Source organism: Podarcis melisellensis (genome assembly GCF_964234715.1).
Source record: "Podarcis melisellensis genome assembly, chromosome: 1".
Lineage (NCBI taxonomy): Eukaryota > Metazoa > Chordata > Lepidosauria > Squamata > Lacertidae > Podarcis > Podarcis melisellensis.
This window is the reverse complement of record NC_138528.1, coordinates 43,188,453-43,207,166: the sequence shown is the minus strand read 5'-3', so window position 1 is coordinate 43,207,166 and position 18,714 is coordinate 43,188,453. Positions and strand designations below refer to the sequence as shown.

General features: G+C 43.9%; 1 protein-coding gene across 6 annotated transcripts in view; it reads right to left on the bottom strand.

Moving 5' to 3' along the window:
- Positions 1 to 12,131, bottom strand: part of LOC309368066 (MAX gene-associated protein-like) — a gene marked incomplete at its 5' end in the record, with an annotated part of 37,803 nt that extends 25,672 nt beyond the window's left edge. Inside the window, 7 exons of one of the 6 annotated variants that reach the window (XM_081907849.1) lie at positions 84 to 182; positions 602 to 733; positions 818 to 910; positions 1,830 to 1,971; positions 2,801 to 3,752; positions 8,393 to 9,507; positions 12,118 to 12,131. In XM_081907849.1, coding sequence (XP_081763975.1) covers positions 84 to 182; positions 602 to 733; positions 818 to 910; positions 1,830 to 1,971; positions 2,801 to 3,752; positions 8,393 to 9,444 — 2,470 coding nt within the window. The other 5 variants (XM_081907846.1, XM_081907850.1, XM_081907847.1 and 2 more) reach the window with 5 other exon arrangements.
- Positions 12,132 to 18,714: the final 6,583 nt, after the last annotated feature.

Sequence of the window (18,714 nt, the reverse complement as noted above, 5' to 3'; positions counted from 1 at the left end):
CTGGGGTGCAGGTGTCTGGAGAGTTCATTTCCCCATTTCATTTGGCTCAGAGAAAGTAGCAGGAAACACATCCTAAATCTTACCTTCATTTTTTGAAGAACTATGTAACTTCCCTCGCCATCCTTTTATCTTTGTGAAGTCATTCGTCTTTCCAGTCCTGGAAACAAAGGGAAGCCCAGTATCTGGTGGGAAAGACAGTCAAGCTAGTTTTATGTGCTGCTAGGTAACAATTTAACAGATTATGCTCTTACAGTATATTTTTACATAAAAAGCCTTCAGAACCATTACCTTTAAGTACTGCCCAATCCTATGCAGAGTAAGGTGTTTCTAACTCAACTAAAATTAGTACGGTAAAGGTGTGCTGAACTGTACATAAATATTTAGCCTCAGTTTACCGCCATATGGGACCAAACAATTAATCGTAAATGCATCTATTGAACAGCAGATCTTTTAGGCAAAGTCAAAAGTTCAGTGCTAACATAACAGTGAAGTGTTCCTGATTTGTTCTACCAAAACAGAAATGCTTCTTCTAAAGACATAAAGCTATCCTGTAACTCAAACTTGAAGCTTCATTGTAGTATTAAGAAAGATGGTGACTTACCATAAGAACTGGAATTGGTCCTTACGTTTTTCCACAATGTGTATTCATCAGAATAACTTAGTGGTAGCTGCACACCCAAATATTTTAAATCAATGCTCATTGTTGGGTCCACTAAGTTCAGCTTTAGTCCCACTACAAGAAGAAAATGCCATATAAAAATTCTATACAGCATTGTAAATGCAAAGCTTGTACATACTTCACAGTGCTTACACTTACCTTCCCGAAGACTAGGATGTATCACCTGCTTGTACTTATAAGATTTCAACTCTTCCAACAATTCTGTTTCCAGCTGTAGTATTCTCTGACTGTCTGTGAAACACATATTTAAATTGCTTAAATATCTTTACCATTTCTAATTCACTTGACTAAGCATCATTTACTTTCTACCCCAATCCCATAACACACACAATACTCTTCCCCCAACAACTCCTAAAAGAGAGAGAGAGGAACTGGATGAGGGCAACTGCACTGTCTCCCAACAGTACAGGGTCAATGCCATTTTTTTCTCATCTCTCACCTCACTTAGTATTTTAAAGACTTGGAGAGAGAGAGAACCTCAGAGGCTGGACCACATGCTTAGCATTTCTATGAAACTTGCAAACCTCTTGCAGCAGAAACAGTGGACTTAGGGACACTGTTGAGTATTAATGTAAAAAATGCATTATAAAAATGTGACACCAGAGGGCGCTGTAGAGCAGTGATCTTTTGCCTATGGGAAATTGCATTGGGAGCTAATTTTTAGTGTGTGTGTGTGTGTTTTTTTTAAATAGCGTTTTCCAGATCAGTGTAGATTCAGCCAGGGACAAATTGCCAAAAAGAACTGGTCAGGGCTCATTCAGACTTCCTTTTGTGCCATGGAAAACCTGATTGCTATTTGCTCTAAATCAGCGGTAAAACGTGGTTTTCCCAGCGAAAGTGCTGGGACTAAAAGAGAGATGTTTGGACACGAAGCTTTAAAGTCCAAACCTGTGCCCAGAAATGTGGCAAATAAGGAAGTCAGGATGAGCCTTCAGCTCTGCTGCATTTGCTCGGCTTGGCAAACTTGAACATTAGACCATTTAGGGAGAAAGAGAAGTATCCATAGGGCCAAACTAGCTGAGAGTTAAATGATTCTCTGCATCTAACATGTAAGGTTTTTTGTTTTGTTTCTAAAGCAGATCTGCACCAGCTGGGAAACTGCACACCTGATTTGGCCCTTAATAGGCCATTTTAATATTCCCATTATTACCTGGATTAATACATGCATCCAGTGAAGAAGTATGTATATTCTGCAATTCTTCTTTTTCACATGTAGTCAGAGAAGAAGTCTGAATATTCTGATTTTTTTCTTTTTCTTCCACTCTATCAACATTGTGGATATCCAGGGCTTCCTAAATGTAAAAAGAATAAAATATATGCATTGACAAAACACTATTCTAGGTTTATTCCAGAGACAATCAAAAGCTCCAGGTGGTGGGGAAATTGATGGTAGAGCAACTACTACATCCAGAGCCCTGGTGGCTACATGTGGTCAGGTCAGGAGCAGGGGACCCAATTCCCCACACTTGCCCCCTCCTTTTGTTTCTTTATTTTCCTTTTTCCAATGAATACAATTGTAAGGAAATTCACTATACTAGCACGAGGGCTGTTGTTTCAGGATTGGTTTGGGGTAATATTGGTTGAATGGGGTGTCTTAGAATGTTGTAGATCTACATACCACCACCGCCCCCCAAATGTTCCCCAAACACCACGTTTTGGTCCCCTACTAGCAGTCCATGGAGATTTCCATATGTGTACCAGATTGCCTCTGGCAAAATGTATGTCACCCCACATGTGGATCTATTCTTCCTCTCTTCCACCCTGAAGACCCCTCTAAACTTTCTATCTGTTCCAAAGGTTTGGGGGACCCTCTGAAGCAGATTTTTGGGGACTGTAGAGGTGACGAAGATGAAGTCCTGCTGAGTGAAAACTCCACTCATATACCACCCCTTGATAAACAGTGTTGCATACCACCCCAAGCCTCGGAGTCCAAATCATTACATTTGGAGCTAATAATCAAGAGTTTTATAATATAGAAAGCCACAATGCAAAGCTTAAGCAAATTCCAAGATCCCATGGTTCAATGTCAATTAAGAAATACATCTGCAGATTTTTAACTTAATGGCTTTTATAATGTGACTTAGTACTTCTAACAACTTTAAATTTCAGAAATAGAATTACCTTGGATGCAAATGATACAAAGAGTACTCCGTCCACATCCTCAAGGTCAGGTTTAACATCCAAATGGATATTGCCAGGTCCAAAGGAGGCATAATTACTTGTAGTAATTGACTTTCTAGTATATTTAGGTGGTCTTCCAACTTCAGAAAACCTTATTTTCCGTGGTCTTCCTCTTTTCCGTGGGCCAGGCAACCTAACCTTTTGGTTACTAACAATACTCTTGCGGGAAATATGGTTCTTGAATGCATTTGTCTTCCCTCCCACTAAGTTAGCTAAAGAAGGGCCACGGTATGCAGTGGCCTTGAGACCACAGCTAGATACTTTCTTTGTTATGGTAAGACTATTACAGGTTTCAGTATTTTTCCATCGCACATCTCTTGCTGTAGGTGATTTGTGTGGCACATTATTTTCAGATACCTGTTTTCTAGTTAGCATTTCCTCTGTTTCCGAAGCTGTAAAGGGGCTGGAGACACTGTTATTTTCAAAACAAGTAGGCAAATAATCCAATGGAGGACTCAAAGGTGATTCTGCGCTCTTAGAAAGAGACAATATGGCCTGTGAAAGAGCAGAGACCTTTACTGTATTCTTGGTAACTGAACAGGGTGCTAGATAGACTACAGGCAACTTTCCACTATCCAGTTTCAACATCTTTGCTTTGGCAACACCCAGCTGGTTGGTCTGTGGTCGCTTACGGGATTCAAATTCCATTTCCTTCTTGCCTACTTCCCTGTGATTCTTTCGCCGCTTCTCCAGGATGGAGTCAACTCTATTTGAATATTCTTCTGCCATGTTACGCGCTTGTTCCTGCTTCACATCTACTTCTTCCATACATACACTTGGCCCATAATCATAGTCATCTGCGGGTTCCTCTTTAACAACAACATTGATGCCTCCATTTGAGTTCAAAGGGGATGCCACATGAGAGTGACTCTGACAGGGACTTGCTATTGGACTAGACAAGAAAGGGGGGGAAAACAATTGTGAAGTAGTAAAAACGAACAATAAAAACCTGAACAAGCAATATATCGCCTTTTTTCTTTAAGACAAATTCATACCATACAAAAATTAGTATCTACATTTCAGACTATCAACAAAACACTAGCACCAAGGTGAGCTCTAACAAACTTTGCCTAACAGATATATCTACATTTAGGTCACATCCTCATTTAAATGTTTTCTTTTTCATTATTTATTTAGGGAAAATTTAACATACAATCTCTAAAGGTGGATAATCTTGAGAATACTCTAAGCACTAATTTGCACACATACACAAAATGTGTCTCCTTTAAAAAAAACTATTATTCACAATGAACCAACAAGCAACTGTCACCTCGCATTTGAGAGATTGCTGGACCACATTAAATCACAATAGAGTAAGAACAGCTGACAGTCAGAAACACAGCTAAGCTACAGCAGACTGTAAGTTAACTGTGTTAACAAATAACTAACAGTAACTCTTACAACTGTATGTACGCATTCAATTACAAAGGCTTTCACTCCCCTCAGGTCAACTAAACCTAGTTAGATGATCTAGGGGTTCATGTCCTGAGGATAGTGGGCCTCGTATCTTTCTTCATGCACTAATTTTCCAGTAATTAATTGTTATTGTTATAACAATACACTGTACATATTGGGTCTTTGCTACAGAGCACTCAACAGCATGGCACAGTTAATTTTCAACTGTGTTTTCATCCAGACCTTCCTAAGTTTTGTTCCCCATGTGCTTTCTCTTCTCAACCCACATTCACTTTTGTAAAGACTAGTTTTAAACTTCTTTTAATCGTATTATGCAAGTAATTTTTTAATACCAACTTACTGAATAGGTGGCATTCAAATATGTTTTAACAGAATATCATTTCCAAATAGTCACTAACATCCTGCTTTCTGCCTCTGTATTCACAACTGGGATGGTGCAATTACTTTGAATTCAGTGCAACAGCATATTGCTTAAAACATAAGCTTTAGAAAACTCTTTTGTAGCTTTTACCAAATGCATAGGCTTGTTTCATTTATTTATTTTAATAATAATAATAATAGTTTTATTTCAATGCTTGTTTTTAACAAGGGCTTTTTCTATGTTTTTAGCATTTGTCATTTTAAAATTTATCCGCTTTCAATCCTGTTGGGGGAAAAGGTTAATTATTATTATTTATTCAAAATATTTATTATTACTGGTGAGAAAGCAGTAAGAAAAGTCTACAGTAAATCTGCTTTTGTGCTGTTCTCAATTTAACAATCCGTTCCAAATGAGGCAAAGTGTTATTTCCATACACTGCCCTTGAATTTTTTTTTGAATTTTTTTTGTCTCATATTATGTGTTCTGCTCCTAGCCCCAACCCATGCTTTGCCTCAGCTTACACTATGAATCATGGGGCAAATTCCCAAAGGAATAAGTCTTTCTGTAACTTAACCATTATCAACTGACCATGACCAAAGAAACCATTCATCACTGACCATGGCCAAAGAAAGAGAAGCTTAGGGATGTAATCATCGAAGTGAAACTAGAAAAATAGACTGCACTAGAGACAAAGAAGAGACAGGACTGTGGTACTGGCCCCAGGTAATTGGCTGTAGAATAAACATCAGAGTCCTGCGGTGTTGATGGCACCAGCGGGAGCTCCATCACTACTGCTAATTTTAAAGTTGAAGAGGGAAATTCAGAGTAAAGGCAATTAATTGGTACAGCATGCTTCCTTCAGCAGCTCATTCAATACAGGTTTTAATGAGTCAGCCCAAACCCAACACAGTCTCTTCATGGGCCATACTGTTTTCTTCCTTGGCTCAAATGCATATAAGAGCCACTTTACTTTTTGTCCTTTGCAGCAGGAAATCAACAATACCATAGAAGGGCTGTAAGACAGCTCAAGGTTATCTGTTACGCACTTGCCATGTACTGAGTGCAACAATCACACTTGGTACCCGGAGCCACTCCCAGTTCTACAGCCCTGAATTATTTCTCCTTGGTGCTTAAATGTTTTGAAATGTTTCTACAATGCTGCTGCTGAATATAGGGAATAGGCAGAATTTGGCTCCCACCACCTAAACCTGGCTGAGCTACTTGAATGTTTAGCAAGAGATTGCACACCCACATGTATTCCAACTGCTTTGGCTCAGAAGATGTTGATCAATCTGAGTACTTTTATAGCATACCCTTCATCAAATGTTCCCAGAGCAAGGCACATACAACACACCCTGAAAACAATTCAATTTAGAAATTAAAAAGAGAAAGGGAAAAAATAGCACATCCTTAAAATGAGAAAAACCCATGGGGAAACACACACAGGCATCTTTACTTAACATACCACACTAATACTGAATATTGAGCAAAAGCCCAGACAAGAAGATCCTTACCTGGCACAAACATGACAAAAATGTCCACATACTCATCCTGTGTCCCCACATAATCTAACTCTCCCAGAGCAGGACAACAAGAAGGGCTTCCTGCCTTGATCTAAGGAAATGATGACAAGCTGACATAGGATGAGGCATTCATTCATATATTTGGGTCCCAAGTTATTTAAGGTTTCACAGTCAACACCAGTACCTTGACTATAGGCACCCAAGGCAGACCTTTTAGAATCAGTGTTCCATTATTTCAGTTCTGAACATTCTGGCAGCTGCAATCTTCAATGGTTGCAGCTTCTAGACCATCTTCAAGGACAACTCCAAATAAAGCATATTAAAATAATCAAAACAGGAAGTTACTAGAGAACGGATAACTGTGGCTTTTTCTCCAGTAACTGGGAAAAGGCACTCAGCACCACTGAACTCACTTTAGCCTCCAGTGACATTGCTGGATTAAGGAATACGCCTGGAGTAGACTATGCATCTGTTCTTTCTTGGAGAGTCTGATCTCCTCAAGAATAGGCTGTCTATTCAATTCCTGAACCCCATGTCACCCACAAGGCTCAGCTCTCTTTATCCAACTCATTAATAATGTGAGGAACCATTCCAACATTACACAGCCTCGATTGATTCTGATGATGAGAAATAGAGCTGGGTATCTTGTTGACACTTTGCTCCCAATCCCCCGGTGACCTTCCACAGCACAACTGTCATGTCGCCAAGTAGAAGTTCCCAACTGCTACTTTCTGAAATCAGCTCTGCAGGTGGGGCTGCAATTTCCCTGCCTCCAGCTTCCAAACCACAGAGCTGGTCCAACAAGATACTATGGCTAGTGCTAGCAAAAGCTACTGAGCGGTCTTGCAACAAAGGCCATTTTGGTGCCAAAACTAGACTTCCATCCAGACTGAAATAGGTGTCATCACCTTTCTAAATCACCTTACCCCCAAATTATAGATTTTTTGTGTGACTAGGAAGTAGTTATCACAAACTGCTAGATCTAGGGAGTTTCTTAAAGAGTGCCTGCACCACTGCCTTTCAAGACAGTGGGCACTCCCCTCTAGCTGTAAAGAGGAATTTATCGCCTCCTTGATCCACCCAGTCAATCCCCTCTGGCTATTAAAAGGCAAGGGTAAAAAAAAAAACAGGTATCATTAGCTGAAACAACCTGACTAGATTAATGATGCAAGTTAATGCTCTAGAATCTACTTTCACTGGATTTGCAATAATGCCAGTATCAAATTCAGCACAAATATAAGTGACTTCACCATCGATGTGCCTCACAAAGGTGCCAATAACATCACCTGTGGGCAAGATTTCAACAGCTCTTTAAACTCAAAATAGCTTTGTTGGATGGCTACTTGAAGGCATGGTAAATGCCTTGGGAAAGTGGCAAAATACAGGTATTCAGCAAGCTTCACTTTTCACTTTTGCGGTTTGATACATGATACCATGTTATGATGAAGGCAAGTTGAACTTTTACAGCACAACTGTAAGCATGCTTTCTCAGAATTAAGGCCCACTGCGTTCCAAGATTTACTCCTAAGTAAGTAAAGGAATGTAGCCTTTGATTGGCTAAAAATAATCCCAGCCTTATATTCTACCCATTTAGAAAGACATTTACTCAATAAGCTCAGGGGCAGAGGGCAACACATTGGACACAGCCAGGTCAATACTTCCTAAAATAAAAGCAAGAAGGATGTTTAAGTCAAGTAATATCCAGGAATATCTACAAAAAAAAACTTTGCTTATGCACAGTTCTTCCTCCAGAGAGTGCAATGGCATATACACACACACACACACACACACATATATATATATATATATATATATATATATATATATTAGATCTGCTTTGAGTACTTGAAGGGATTTCTCCATAAAATAACCTCAATATGAGGTCAATATAAATACATTGTTTAACTGATGAGTGTACAGGAAAATATTCATCTGGATCACATACTTGAACATTTCCAAATTATAAGGGAACTCCTCCTACCACATGTAGGAATAAGTGCATAAGCAATACAGGGGAACAAACTAAGAAATGTTCATTGTAGCTTAATACTGCCTACTGCTGCAGAATGCTGCTTATTCTGCAAAACTTGATTTGCCTTCCTTTTCTAACTACTGTATGGGCAGATATCTATATATTTTTTTAATCAAAAGTATAATCTGTACCCAGCATGGTTAGGAGCAGAATATTTATCCAAATATTGATCACATTTTAAAAAGAAACTTTGAGCCTACCTTTCAGGTGCTTCTTGTTTTAATATCGGACTATCACACGTATCTGTTTCCATAAAACCCAGAAAGTCATGATATGGACTGATAGATTCTCTATCCAAATCTGCGTTACACATTGCACTAAGTGATGTCTCTAAATCCCTCTGCTCTGGATCAAAAATTTCACCTTCAGCGAGATGTCTGTGATGGCTTGGAGAACTATTAACGCTACCTCCTTCCTGGTCTGAGCTACCATTTTGCTTCACATCACGCTGAAATCTACTGCTCAGGCCATCATCCCTGAACCCTTTAGCAAATGGGTTGTAGTCTATTTTCAGCTGTGTAATTTGTATGTTTTGATAGGCAGTCACAGCAAAGAACTCTGTCTGTGGGAAAAAGAAGGTATGGACATCAGGACCATTTAGCTGAATAACTTCTGTGGCTTTGTCAGCAGGCACCAAGTGTAGCCGAGGTAGATAGCGGTGCATAGAGTGCAGAATGATATGCCCTTCCTGGTCCAAGGTATTGTTAGTAAGTTTGAGTTTGTAGAAAGAGACTGGTTGGTGCATCCAGTAACGGCCAGTAGAAGGCGATTCGGGGTGAATGAATACTCTTCCCAGCACATGGGGTTCTGCTTTCCCACTGGGCTCCCAACTATGGCCATTCCATTTATAGCGTAAGTTGTCAACAGGAGAAATATCCACAACCAAGATATACTTCAGCTTGGAGTCTAAGCCTGTTATCCAGTATCGACAGTATGGAAACATCCGCCTTCCCTGCTTAGTCAGAATCATTTCTGTGCCGCGATAGTAGAACTCATTCCACATATTGTTGTTGTCCAAGGTAACAGTAATGCTTCCTGAGGTGCAATCTGCTGGAAGGCAGGTCTTCACTTTCGATTTTACAGGTGTTGCTATACTGCTAGCAAGGCCGTTGTCCTCTTGATTTGAAACTAAGTCTCCTTGGTCAGCTTTTCCAGTGATCTGCGGCTGTTTCACAAGAACATAAAGAGCAGGTGCTGCATTGGGTGATGTTCCACCATCCTGGTTCCCCAACACAACTGGCCGATTCTCCATTATGGACTGAAATTTCTCCAAAGATTTCACAATACAGGCAAATTTTTCTTCATGTTCTTCATTCTGGAGGGGGAGGTCAATGAAATATGTAACATCCGTGTAATGTGAGCAAGACATTATACCTGATAAATGATCCCCCCAGAAGTTATCACAGTGAGAGTCATTACACGTTAAAACAATACATTGCTACTGTCAGCTTCCACAATGATTTCGACAAAATTTCGCCACTTGGCAAATGTAGATTCATGTCAGGTAAGAATTTTATCTGAGATTTTCATTTCAATTTATGGGGCAATTAATTCAAAGGTCAACAAACAACACAATAACAAAAAATATTTAGAAGTAACCACAGAAGCAAAAATAGTGGCTGGTGTCCAATTGTAGTGTCCTACTTGTGCAATAGACTTCTGCTTGTACAAACTGGGCTTTCTCTTCTTTTCCTACCCAGAACAGCAAAAATTACACCAGGGATGCTCCAAAGCAGCAGAAAAACATGAGTTATTTGAGGAAAGATGGGATAACATAACAGGGTTGTGCTGCTACCTAAACAATAGCAGCACTTGCATCTGAAAATGTGTGTACAGTATAACCTAGCCAACCGTTTCACCTGAATTGTACCACAAAATATGATTTTTACTCTGGCACTGTAGAACTTTAGAGCAGCATTACTATTAAATCACATAACTGGTATTCTAAATGCATTAAATTAATATTAAGGCACAAGTTACTGATCACAACCTTAAATTTGCTTTAAAGATTAAGTCATAAAGAACAATGTAACATACATTCTAAGGAATTATTCTGAGCTAGCTTGGAAAGTATCAATGATCTACTTAGTACAAGAAAATGTAATAGTGTAGCAATTTTCTATTTGTTGAAATTTGTTAGTACATCAACACTAATATAAAACAAAATATTTACTCTAGAACAAATCCATTCAACTCAACCGATTGTATTCCAGAGAAAAATGGCTCTGGGATGTATTTACTGCCACTATCAGAGCTTTGTCGCACACTACTGCAGAATCCACCAACCCTAAAGTACTTGTTATATTGTTTCCAACCTGGAAAACTGGTGTTCCACCATGAAGCTCACTGGGTGACCTTGGGCCAGTCACTACGTCTCAGCCTAACCCACCTCATAGGGTTGTTGTGAGAGTAACATGGAGAAGGTGAAATAATGTACACCACCTTGAGTGCCTTAAAAGAAAGGTGGGATAAAAATGTTATATTAATAAATTCTAAAATGCTGGGGGGGAGAGAATAAACATTAGATCTATACATAAATGTATAGATTTTATCTGTTTTATAAACATTTGTAAAATTAGCTTAAAATACAGCATGTCAAGCGCTGTACACAACACATAACCAACCACTGCAATGGAGTTTGCAAACACAGTCACAAGGCTTAAACAACGTTGCTAAAGTTTATTCATAGTTTTAATTCCTACACTGGGGTTGTCGGGGATTAATACTGGCTTGCTGATAAATCATAACATTATCCACACTTTGAATCTTTCCTCTCCTCCGTTAAGCAATAATGAATGGCGGGGAGAGGAGAGAATTGGAGAATGTTTTGCCTTTCAGAAATGACGTATGAGCCAGAATATAACTTCCATGCCAGCATTTCACACCTGTCAAAATGAACCTAAAGGCGATTGGCTTGGAAGTAAGCGTTACTTACTTCCTAGTAAAGGGCTGCGGCGTTACGGAGGTTTGCACAGGACTCGCCAACATCATCAAGTCTGTGCGAAAGCGCAATCGAGGTCCTTGCCCGTGTTTGTTGACATTTCAACCTGAAAGCTCCCGGGCAGTCACGTGCTCCCGTAGGAAGCAACCGGCAGGAATCCCGGCAGGATCGCCCTCCGAGGCGAAGCCCCGTCTCCGCTTCCCCACTCTGCCCTAAGCGCAGCTTCGCAAGCCGCCAGCCGAAGGAACATATGCTACCAACATGGACGGCGAAACCGCCATAACGCTGCCGAGTGCGAGGGGCGGGGGAGGAAAGAGAAAGAGAGGGAAAGCGGCGGAGGCAGCGAGCGGGGCGAGAGTCAGAAAGGCCCCGAAGCTTCCCAAACTGGGCGGCCTACTCGGGAGCTCGGCATGCACGTGCCCGACCCGAAGGGCAAGGGGCGCAGCGCCCCACCGGCCCCCGGCGCGGCTGGACGCGAGCCGAAGCCTCCCGTCCCGAAGCCGCCCGGGATCCGCCTCGCCTTCGCCTTCTGCCTCGGCGCAGCCGCTTACCCGGGAACAGCGCAGCCGCAGCGCAGCTTCACACGGCACGCGGAGGCGCCTCGAACTCCCAGCCCCCGCGTGGCGCCGAGGAGCCTCCCTGACACGCGAGGAGCCGCGCGCGCGCGCCGCCTCAGAGTTCCCGCCCCTCCTCCTCCGAGGCTTCGATCCCGCCCGCCCGCTCACTCGCTCACGGCCTCCCGCGAAGGGGTGTCGATTTTCTCAGCTGGCAGGTGGTGTGCGGGACACGCGGAAAACTGCGCTCGAGTCACTTCTGGGGCACGCGCGCGAGCGAGCGCGCGGGTAAATAAGAGCGAGGCGTTCCCCTTTCCCCGCCAGTTACCGTGAGATTGTGAGCAGGGCGGGTAGAAACCCCTCACCCCTCCTCCTCCTGTGTTCACAGTCAAAAATCGTGTTACCCGACGGACAGAACGTGCGCACGCACCCATGTGACGTCGCCGGCGCGCCTCGAGCGGCGCACGCGCCGTGCGGGCCCGCGCACCTCCTCCTCCTACTCGCCTGCAGGCTGTCACGTGCCCGCGGCTCGCCTCTGCCCCCTCCCTTCCGTCCTGTTCCCTTTCGCGCTTGCCCGGTGAAGCTGCGCCTGAGGTAGCTCGCGGCTACGTGAATGAACTTCCGCGCCTTTTTCCCCACTCCTCCCCCTCAACTGTCGTCCCAAAAACGCACACGCTCCCTGACGAGCGGAGGTCGGTTGTTTTACGCTGCTCGTGCTTCCGAGGCCCTCCCTGGAGCCCTGCCCCCCCCCCCACCGCGGACGTTCACTCGAGGCTCTTGGGAGCACAGCGTACCCGGCCCGCCGCTGCCCACGACGCAGGGCTCGGCCCTTCCTGCCCTCCGCTCCAGCAGAGGGTTGGCACTATGGCGGGCGCCCTCGGGCCTTGTGCCAGCCTCTCAAGGGTCGCCGTGGGAAGGCGCGCGTGTCGGGCTCCCTCGGAAGAATCTGAGGAGGGGCGCCGAGCTGAGGCCAGTCAGTCGCAGCGGCCGGCGGACGAACCGCCCCGTATTTCTGGCTGCGCGCTTCCTGCTCCTCTCGCTAAGGCAGGGCTGCTCTTTGTTCGTGGCGCGTGAAAGCCACGCGAGGATTTCCCTTGCCCGCCCGCCAAGGCGCTCGTGCTCTGAATGAAGGGCGCCTCGTCGTGCCCACGCAAGTCCTGCATCTCTGAAGGATCTCCTCGAACCGGTTCAGATGCTGCCTTCCTTCCTTCCTTTTTATTTATTTATTCCGTTTCTTACCCGCCCTTCACGATAACGCCTCAGGGCAGGTTGCAGCACCCACGGACTTGAACGAGCTCTTTTGTACATAATGTTTCAGTTCTTCGATATCCAGAAACGAAAACCTCTTTGCAATCCCGTTATCTGCTTCGGCTCAGAGCATAAAGGGCACCCAGATATTAGCCAGGAAACAATGAATGTTAAAGAGAAGTGGCATTACACGTTCCTTGCACTATTTATTTATTTAAAATAAACCTTCCCTAGTTTTTTTTTAATGGTGTGATGATTTTATTATTGTTTGCTTTTTTGCTTTTATTATTGTTTGCTTTTTTTGCAGTAGTCAAGATTTTAGACCTCTTTCTAGGAAGCTGGTATATCAGCCAAAATTGATAGAATGTACTCCTGACTAGCCTTAGCATGGCCATCTAGGAGAGGGCCTTGATTTGGGGAGGTGTGACCCCCACCCAATGTAGGGCAACCAAAATGATCAAGGGACTAGGAACCAAGCCTTATAAGGAAGAGTTGAAGGAGCTGGATATGTTAAGCCTGGAGAAGAGGATACTGAGAGGAGATAGCCATCTTCATCTCAAAGGCTGTCACATGGAAGAGGAAACAAACTGGTTTTCTCCTGCTTTGTAGGGTAGGACTTAAACCAATGGCTTCAAGTTATAAGAAAGGAGATTCCAACTAAACATCAGGAAGATGACAGTAAGAGCTGTTTGACAGTGAAACAGTCCCCCTTGGGAGGTGTGGACTATCCTTCCTTGGAGGTTTTTTACAGAAGGTTGGATAGCCATGTGTCATGGGTGCTTTCTATAGCTGAGATTCCTGCACTGCAGCGGGGTGGACCTGATGACTCTCAGGGTTCCTCCCAACCCTACAATTCTGTGATTCTAAGTGTCATAGCTAAGGGGTCATGGGTATGAAGAATGTGTAGTCAGATCCAGGCGACGGTCCTAGAAGATCTGCAGAAGAGTGTTTGGCCCCCAGTGACTCTAGACCCCCTTTTCAGATTGCTTCAGAGTATCTGGTGTATCCCCACTTGATTCTTCAGAATTGCAAAAAGAACAAAACAGAAACCTCTGCACAAGCAAACCACATAAATTTTTTTTTTTTTAATGTGGTTTGCTTGTGCAGTTCTCTGGTTTTATGCAAATCTTTTAGGATTGCTCAGAAAAATGTTACGAACATGGATGGAAATACAGTGGTACCTCAGGTTACGTATGCTTCAGGTTACAGACTCCGCTAACCCAGAAATAGTGCTTCAGGTTAAGAACTTTGTTTCAGGATGAGAACAGAAATCGTGCTCCAGTGGCAGGACAGCAGCAGGAGGCCCCATTTGCTAAAGTAGTGCTTCAGGTTAAGAACAGTTTCAGGTTAAGTACGGACCTCCGGAACGAATTAAGTACTTAACCCGAGGTACCACTGTAAACTGAAAACACTGAGGAAGTACTGGGTGGGGAAAGAGGAATAACCAAAAGTACAATTGATTCACCCACCCCAAAATACTAAAATAAATCATCTGTGTCCCCAAGTGACCTGGAGCCCAATTTATTGAATTATCCTTGTATTGGCTAAACTTGGAATTCACAGGAAGCATCAGGATAGTGTTGTTTGAGGGTGGCATGTGGATTATGCAAATTAAATGGGAATGCAAATCCTCCTAATTGAGCTACCACCTAAACCCAAGGCATCTTCCCCTGAGGATGGAGTTGGATACCTAGGTCATGACAAACTGTCTTGAAAAAGTGTCCAGGACATAGATTTTGAATTAGAAACGCACAATTGTATCTTGAACATGCACTCCAATATTCATTCCATTATCTGATTTGCATTGTGTTTTGCACACTTGCTGGTTTAAAAATGGAAGGTATGGATCAAGTTGAATGTTTCCTGAGCAGGCATGCCACCTTCCATTATCATGTTTCACTCATCAAGAGATCTATCACATTGCTGTTATATGAGAACAAGTAAGGATGTTCATAGGGACGCGGGTGGCACTGTGGGTTAAACCACAGAGCCTAGGACTGGCCGATCAGAAGGTTGGCGGTTCGAATCTCCGTGACGGTGATTTTCCATTGCTCGGTCCCTGCTCCTGCCAACCTAGCAGTTCGAAAGCACGTCAAAGTGCAAGTAGATAAATAGGTACCGCTCCCGCGGGAAGGTAAACGGCGTTTCTGTGCGCTGCTCTGGTTTGCCAGAAGCAGCTTAGTCATGCTGGCCACATGTCCCAGAAGCTGTACGCCGGCTCCCTCGGCCAATAAAGCGAGATGAGCACCGCAACCCCAGAGTCGGTCACGACTGGACCTAATGGTCAGGGGTCCCTTTACCTTTAAGGATGTTCAGTTTTCTAGCAACTATAGCTTCCCAAATTAATTTTGTGAACTTAAGGAAGCCTCCAATCCTGGAATCTTGGGCACTTTGAAATCTGGTTTACATACACTAATCATGGAAATCTACCATTTTTATGCTGAATCTAAAAACGTTTTTGAGTTTCAATCCTTGAATAAATCCCTTTGAGCACAGTGAAACTTAACAACATGCATAAAATTGTGCATATATAGACTTTTCCATTTCAGGAATAAAAGTTAGGATAAAACCATTTTGAATACTTTATGCACATCCAAATTAAACATATAGAATGTAACAGTGGTTTTTAAACTCTTCCACACATTTCTTATCCTAGATTCAATCATCAGGAATCTAAACAGAATGTTTAACAGTAAAGACAACAGAATGAGACCCAAGCTATATGTTATGCTAAGTAGTATGAAGTTCTGCTCTGCCTGAATGGAATGTTCTTCGCAAGGTGTCCTTACATTTGGACTGGCAGCTGAGGCTTGAGGCTAGCAGTGGCTTCCCCTACATAATAAATAATAATAATAATAATAATAATAATAATAATAATAATAATAATAATAATTTATTTGGCTTCCAACAAAGATGAAAAATACACTAAAATATCACATATTGAAAACTTCCCTGAACAGGGCTGCCTTCAGATGTCTTCTGAATGTCAGGTAGTTGTTTATCGCTTTGACATCTGAGGGGAGGGTGTTCCACAGGGCGGGCGTCACTACCGAGAAGGCCCTCTGCCTGGTTCCCTGTAACTTGGCCTCTTGCAGTGAGGGAACCGCCAGAAGGCCCTCGGAGCTAGACCTCAGTGTCCGGGCAGAACAATGGGGGAGGAGACGCTCCTTCAGATATACTGGGCCGAGGCTGTTTAGGGCTTTAAAGGTCAGCACCAACACTTTGAATTGTGCTCGGAAACGTACTGGGAGCCAATGTAGGTCTTTCAAGACCGGTGTTATATGATCTCGGCGGCCGCTCCCAATCACCAGTCTAGCTGCTGCGTTCTGGATTAGTTGTAGTTTCCGGGTCACCTTCAAAGGTAGCCCCACGTAGAGCGCATTGCAGTAGTCCAAGCGGGAGATAACCAGAGCATGTACCACTCTGGCGAGACAGTCTGCGGGCAGGTAGGGTCTCAGCCTACGTACCAGATGGAGCTGGTAGACAGCTGCCCTGGATACAGATTTGACCTGTGCCTCCATGGACAGCTGTGAGTACAAAATGACTCCCAGGCTGCGCACCTGGTCCTTCAGGGGCACAGTTACCCCATTCAGGAGCAGGGAATCCTCCACACCTGCCCGCCTCCTGTCCCCCCAAAACAGTACTTCTGTCTTGTCAGGATTCAACCTCAATCTGTTAGCTGCCATCCATCCTCCAACCGCCTCCAGGCACTCACACAGGACCTTCACCACCTTCACTGATTCTGATTTAAAAGAGAGGTAGAGCTGGGTATCATCCACATACTGATGAACACCCAGCCCAAACCTCCTGATGATCTCTCCCAGTGGCTGCATGTAAATGTTGAAAAGCATGGGGGAGAGGACAGAACCCTGAGGCACCCCACAAGTGAGAACCCAGGGGTCTGAACACTCATCCCCCACCACCACTTTCTGAACACGGCCCAGGAGGAAGGAGCGGAACCACTGTATGACAGCGCCCCCAGTTCCCAGCCCCTCAAGATGGTCCAGAAGGATGTTATGGTCGATGGTATCAAACGCCGCTGAGAGATCCAGCAGAACTAGGAAACAGCTCTCACCTTTGTCCCTAGCCCGCCGGAGATCATCAACCAGTGCGACCAAGGCAGTTTCAGTCCCATGATGAGGCCTGAATCCCGACTGGAAGGGATCCAAATGGTCCGCTTCTTCCAGGCGTGCCTGGAGTTGTTCAGCAACCACTCGCTCAATCACCGTGCCCAAGAATGGAAGATTTGAGACTGGGCAATAATTGGCATCGTGGCCGCATCTAAAGATGGTTTTTTTAAGAAGCGGTTTAATAACCGCCTGTTTCAGCGGGTCTGGGAAGGCTCCCTCATGGAGGGAAGCATTCATCACCCCACAAAGCCCATCGCCCAGTCCTTCCCGGCTAGCTTTTATAAGCCAGGATGGGCAAGGATCCAGGAGACAGGTGGTTGGCTTCACTCGTCCAAGCAGCCTGTCCACATCTTCGGAGGTAACAGATTGGAATTGATCCCACACAACTTGACAAGACTCTAGCACTCTCCCACCCTGGCCCTGCTCCCACGGTGGAGTCTACTTCTTCCCGAATCTGAGCGATTTTATCTGCAAAAAACTTTGCGAAATCATGGGAAGGGCATAACACTCATCCACAGCTGAGGGAAGGAACTGCCTGGCAGAGTTCTTGCTCCTTTTGCTTTTATTGCTAACAGATAACGGAAGGAATAAGAATCTCAGCTCATCACAGCCACCTTCCCATGAACAATAAACTGCTTAGAATAAGGTAAGCTTGATGTGGCTCCTATAGAGCAGGAATGACAAGGGAGAAGGGAGTTTCTCTGGCCATTCCTGCTTGTGAAGATAGCTAGTGGAAGGGGCCCTTTGTGCAATGAGGCACCTATGGGCACAATGGTCTTTCCCATGGTGCTTCTGTGCCCCCCAACTCACAGCCCCTTAATCATGAGATGGTGAGGGTAATTATTTTTCTCCAGTCCAAAGTACAAAGAGCTCAAGGAGGGCTGACAAGTGATGCTCTTTCCAGCTATGAGCTTTGCAAGGCTCAAATTCTACTAGGTCCATCTTTTACCCAAATCCCTCTAAAAAGTGAAGTATGTGATATGCACATGGTTTCTCTGTCTCAAGTGTGTGCGCTCCTACAGCACTTGCTAAAATGGCGATGGGCCTAAAAACACCTAAGTGTTTGATGCAAGCAGAACTGAGCTATTTACATAATAAGGTAAAGGCAAATGACCCCTGGACAGTTAAGTCCAGTCAAAGGTGACTATGGGGTGCAGTGCCCATCTCGCTTCAGGCCAAGGGAGCTGCCGTTTGTCCACAGACCGCTTTCCAGGTAATGTGACCAGCATGACTAAACTGTTTCTGGAACAACAGAACACCGTGACGGAAGCTAGAGCACACAGAAACGCCGTTTACCTTCCCACCACAGTGGTACCCATTTATCTACTTGCACTGGTATGCTTTCGAACTGCTAGGTTGGCAGAAGCTGAGACAGAGCAACAGGAGCTCACCCTGTCGTGCAGATTCGAACCGCTGACCTTCTGACATAATACATATCTTACCTTCAACGTTTTATATAGCTATATTCAAAATTAAGCAGAGTAGTTGAGAGAAGAAAATTTGCTAGAAAAGACAAAAGCTGCCCTAAATGTGTAGTGTGATGGATGTGACTCTGAGGGGAAGGACCCTTATATTAAACTTAATTGCACAAAAGCAAAATGTAACTGGAACTGTAGCATGAAACAAGGTAGGTATTCTTTCAGAAGATT